The sequence below is a fragment of the Tremella mesenterica genome, assembly GCF_000271645.1.
Source record: "Tremella mesenterica DSM 1558 unplaced genomic scaffold TREMEscaffold_13, whole genome shotgun sequence".
NCBI classification, from domain to species: Eukaryota; Fungi; Basidiomycota; class Tremellomycetes; order Tremellales; family Tremellaceae; genus Tremella; species Tremella mesenterica.
Window position 1 is genome coordinate 763,521 of NW_006711237.1, and position 4,200 is coordinate 767,720.

At 45.6% G+C, this 4,200-nt stretch overlaps 1 protein-coding gene across 1 annotated transcript in view; it reads right to left on the bottom strand.

Annotated features, from left to right (window-relative positions):
* TREMEDRAFT_65246 (uncharacterized protein) overlaps positions 1-4,200 on the bottom strand; it is a gene marked incomplete at both ends in the record, with an annotated part of 11,784 nt that overhangs the window by 6,739 nt on the left and 845 nt on the right. The window contains 5 exons of the mRNA XM_007007371.1: positions 118-388; positions 511-648; positions 1,728-1,918; positions 1,997-3,088; positions 3,603-3,893. Coding sequence (XP_007007433.1) covers positions 118-388; positions 511-648; positions 1,728-1,918; positions 1,997-3,088; positions 3,603-3,893 — 1,983 coding nt within the window. The remainder of the gene's footprint in view (positions 1-117; positions 389-510; positions 649-1,727; positions 1,919-1,996; positions 3,089-3,602; positions 3,894-4,200) is intronic.

A 4,200-nucleotide genomic window follows, 5' to 3' on the forward strand; every position in this document is an offset into this window, starting at 1 on the left:
AAGCAGGACAGATGAAGATACTAGGATGATGCTTGTAGGTCAGCTCATTGTCAATCTTGACTGCCCATCTCGTGAACTCGGGAAACGGTCCAAAATGTAAAACACGGAATGACTCACGTCATGTTCTTCAACAAGCTCTTCAATCCTTATCATGAACCGTACAGCTTTTTTCCACTCGGTAAACAAGTATATCTTCACCCATCGATGCATTTGTAGTTGTTCCCATCGTTCGACTTTTTGGGAGTCTTTTGAAGGTAGTAGTCGGTCCGAGGGGGAAGAGGAGATGGAGAGAACTTTTGGGATGAACCAAGAGGTGAAAGGATGAGAAATGTCAGACGTGAACAGAGGTGGACCGATAGTTGGATCGGACCAAGGGACGTCTGGTGATCTGGTGACAAGTGATTGATTGAAATGGACGGTTGAGTGGTGGCATCACATGACCTGTCAGACATTCTCCAAGAGAGCTGAAAGACATGTAGGATGTAGGAAGGGTTGTGTCATGATACCAACGATCGGTCGGGGCTGACATTGACGTTGACGCTGACATGGACATGGACGTTGACGTTGACATGGACATGGACGTTGACGTTGACGTCGTAGGTCGCAGGTGGTAGGTCAATATTGCTCCATTCCCGTTCGATGAATCCGCTTCGTCGTAAAGTAGTATCAAGTGGTAAGTAGTAAATTGGTCATGGCGTAAACCGTTTTCGACAGTGTGAGTGTGAGTGTGAGTGTAACAGTATAGTGTAGGGTAGTGGAAGAGCGCGTCCTAAAAGCAAATAGCAAACAGCCAATAGCCAATAGCCAATATCGATGGGTTGACTCTACTTGGAAACGTCTTGAACGAACATGTAGACTCTCCTCTCCTTGGAAAAGTCAAGAGTTGAGAGGTCAGAGTGGAGAGTGGAGAGTGGAGAGTGGAGAGAGAGGTTCGAGTTGACAAGTCGAAAGAGTCGACAGTTGGTCTCCCTATGTAGCACCAAGTTACTCTCTCTACCAACAGAGAAAAACAAGACGGATGTTTCGATCATGTTGACCCGACCCGACGAATATCATCATCATGTCGGTCGAGGCCGTGAGAGATGTCAGGTCAGGTCAGGTCAACCTAGATACCTGACGGAAGAAGTAACGTTTAGTCGGTACATATGGGATATGGGAGTTGTTTGCGTTTCTTCATAGTCCAAGACAAGAGGCCAGTTGAATCGCGGTGGACAGGCCGAAAAATGGATAATGGACAAATGGACCTGCCGCGTGATGGGTGGACGAGCGGATAGGTCGAGGTGGTTTTTCGCAGATGCGACAGCGAGTATGTGTGTGTGCGTGTGCGTGCACATGTCATCCGTGTCGTTCTGGATTGGTCAGCCATGTTGCGGGGTGGACGAGACGAGACGAGACAGGAATATCGACGACAAGGAGGGGAGAGGAGAGCGATAGGGACTACATAGAGACGAGGGAGTGACCGATGGATGGAGAGAGGGTGAGTCAGTGATGATGATGAATAGACGAATGGACAATATTGGTTGAGGAGATGAGTACACGGCCACACCACGACGCACAAGTACAAGTCGCAAAATCGGAGCAGGGGGGGAGGGCAACGACGAGACGAGACGAGACTGACATGTCATGTAGAGAGAGTTGTTTTACATATCTGTCGATTCCCAAAGGATTTACTTTATACGTTTCGACGACAAGTTCAAGATTTACATTTCAACAACAAGTTTACATACCTATCGACCATTTCGTGATTCCCAAACTTGTTGGCTATTGCCAACTTTTCGTATAAAACGTTCAAGACGTATCGTGATAGGGTTACTTGGTGAACGACATGTTCATCAATCGTGGTGATGTACGTCTTTTGATTTTGTTTCTTGATCTTTGTCTTGGTTTTCGTATTCATCTTCTTATCCTTATCCTTGGCCTTATCCATGTTACTTTTCGTGTTCGTGTTACTCACGGTAGGAAGAGACATGTCCGTGTCCGTGTTCGTATTACTCACGGTAGGGGGAGATATGCTGGTATGTACGTCGAGTTTAGAAATCATCTTCCTTTTGGTTTTTCCATCTTTCTTTCTCTTTTTCGGTCGTCTCGACGTTTTCTTCAAAGTTTGTTGTGTTTTCGTTACATCTGGAAGAATCTTTTCTTTTTTTCTTTCTCTTTCTCTTTCTCCTTCACTTTCTCCTTCTCTCTCTCTTTCTTTTTCAATTTCCATTCCCTCGACTCGTCGTTTTCTTTCTGGTCCCATTTCCATTTCCATTTCCATTTCCATCCCCTCGACTCGTCGTTTTCTCTTCCCTTTGAGTGGGATATCATCCAGATGAACCTTTTCCGATCCTACTTTCCCAGATCCTATTCTCGTTCTTTCCTCGACCAGTCTTTTCTCCTCTGTATCCGATCCGACCATTCCTATCGTCCTCCTCCCCTCAATCTCTCCCGTATCCGATTCAACAAGCATTCCCACCGTCCTCCTCTTTCTCTTCATGGGTAAACCATCCGAAAGTGAAAGGTCGACTTTGTAGAGTTCATGATCGAAATGAGTATGGTTCATATCATGTACATGCAAGTCGTATTCGTTTTCTTCTTCACCCTCGTTTCCTTTTCCCCTATCTCGATCTATAGAACACGAATCGAAGGCCGAGTCTTCGTGATGATGAGGATCATCATCCGTACAATCTTCATCGTGGTCAAGATGGATAAAGTCTTGGTCCATACAATGTTCATCATCACGATGGCTATCCGTACAGTCCGTTTCATCTAGAGGTAGAGATGCAGATGGTGTTGTTCGTGTTGTTTGACGATCATCATGAGAGATTTCATCGATGACGGTTGAAGGTTTGGCTGAACGTAAACGATTCGAATCTGTTTTCCTAAATGGTAATGACGGTAATATCGATGACGACGAAGAGGATGATAATGTCAAAGATCGTTTTTCCAATTCCAACGCCACGTCCCTTAAAACTTCAAGGTTGTTGATTTCCGGATGAAAAGGTGAAGTGAGATTGGTATGTGAGAATGAGGTCGGTAGGGTGGTTGCTATTGTTGTCGAGTCGATATCGGAAATAATGGTGGATGTTGAGGGAAACGGGATGATCTGTGATGATGAGCTCAAGCCTGTGGACGTTGAAAAGATGAATGGTGCTGGACGAACAACGAGTTCACGTGATGATTCAACGAGGGAAAAGAAAACAAGAGGAAAGTGAAAGTTGAAAGAAAAGGAGAAGAAAAGAGGAAGAGGAAGATTAGATGTTGGCAAATGACACAGAAACCGGAACGGCTTCCCAACCAAATCGGTCCCGTGCCGTTCGTTCCGCTTTCTGTGTTGGGTACAAGTATGAAGAGTTTCTGTTTCAATTTTTCTCTTATGTTTCGGATGGGTTTGAAGGAAAGAAAGGGGGATAATGTCAAGGTTTAGTTAGGCGAAAGATGAAGAAATCTTGAATGTTTGAATTCCAGTAGAGGGAAAACTTATCTTTTCGTTTTTCTTCCTTTTCCTTTCCCTTCTTTATTCGCTCATCATCTTCATTAAATGATTTCGATTTCTTTTCATCATTGTCATTAGATGATTTCAAACCATCGTCTTGGACGATCCTCTTTCCTTTGCAGACTGTTCCACTCGTTTCCAAAACTTTAGCTTTATCCTTTGCCGCCCCGAACCTGCCCATCTGTTTCCCCAATTGAATCTTGCGTTCTTTCACACTCTTGCCCGCGGCCGACCTCAGGAAGAATCTCCTCTCTTCCGTAGCTAGGTCGCAACGTATGTTACCGCACATCCTGCAACTCAATTTCTTCCTGTAATGTTTGTCGACGATACATCTCCAACGACCGGCTCGGCATGTTGAGCAAGCTGATTCGGGAGGCATTTCGTTGTATAGGTCTGGACGGGAGATGAGGGCTGCCTGATGGGTCAGTTTTTTGTCGTGGTTTTCGGGATGAGTAAGGTAAGATGAGACGATGGCAAGTGGGGGTTGGTATGGGTGTGGTAGATGAGTAAGGTAAGATGAGACGATGGCAAGTGGGGGTTGGTATTGGGTTGGTCGAATTTGTCCTCGGGGAACACACGAGCGTCCATGATCACCTCATCCAGGTTGGTGAGGGATTGGGGTGTGAGGAAGAAGCGGGGATTGGTAAGAGGGGAGTGGTGTGAGGTAAGAACGATCCAGTGAATGGTGAGAGACGGTTGAGAATGATCTCAGGGGAATGTGA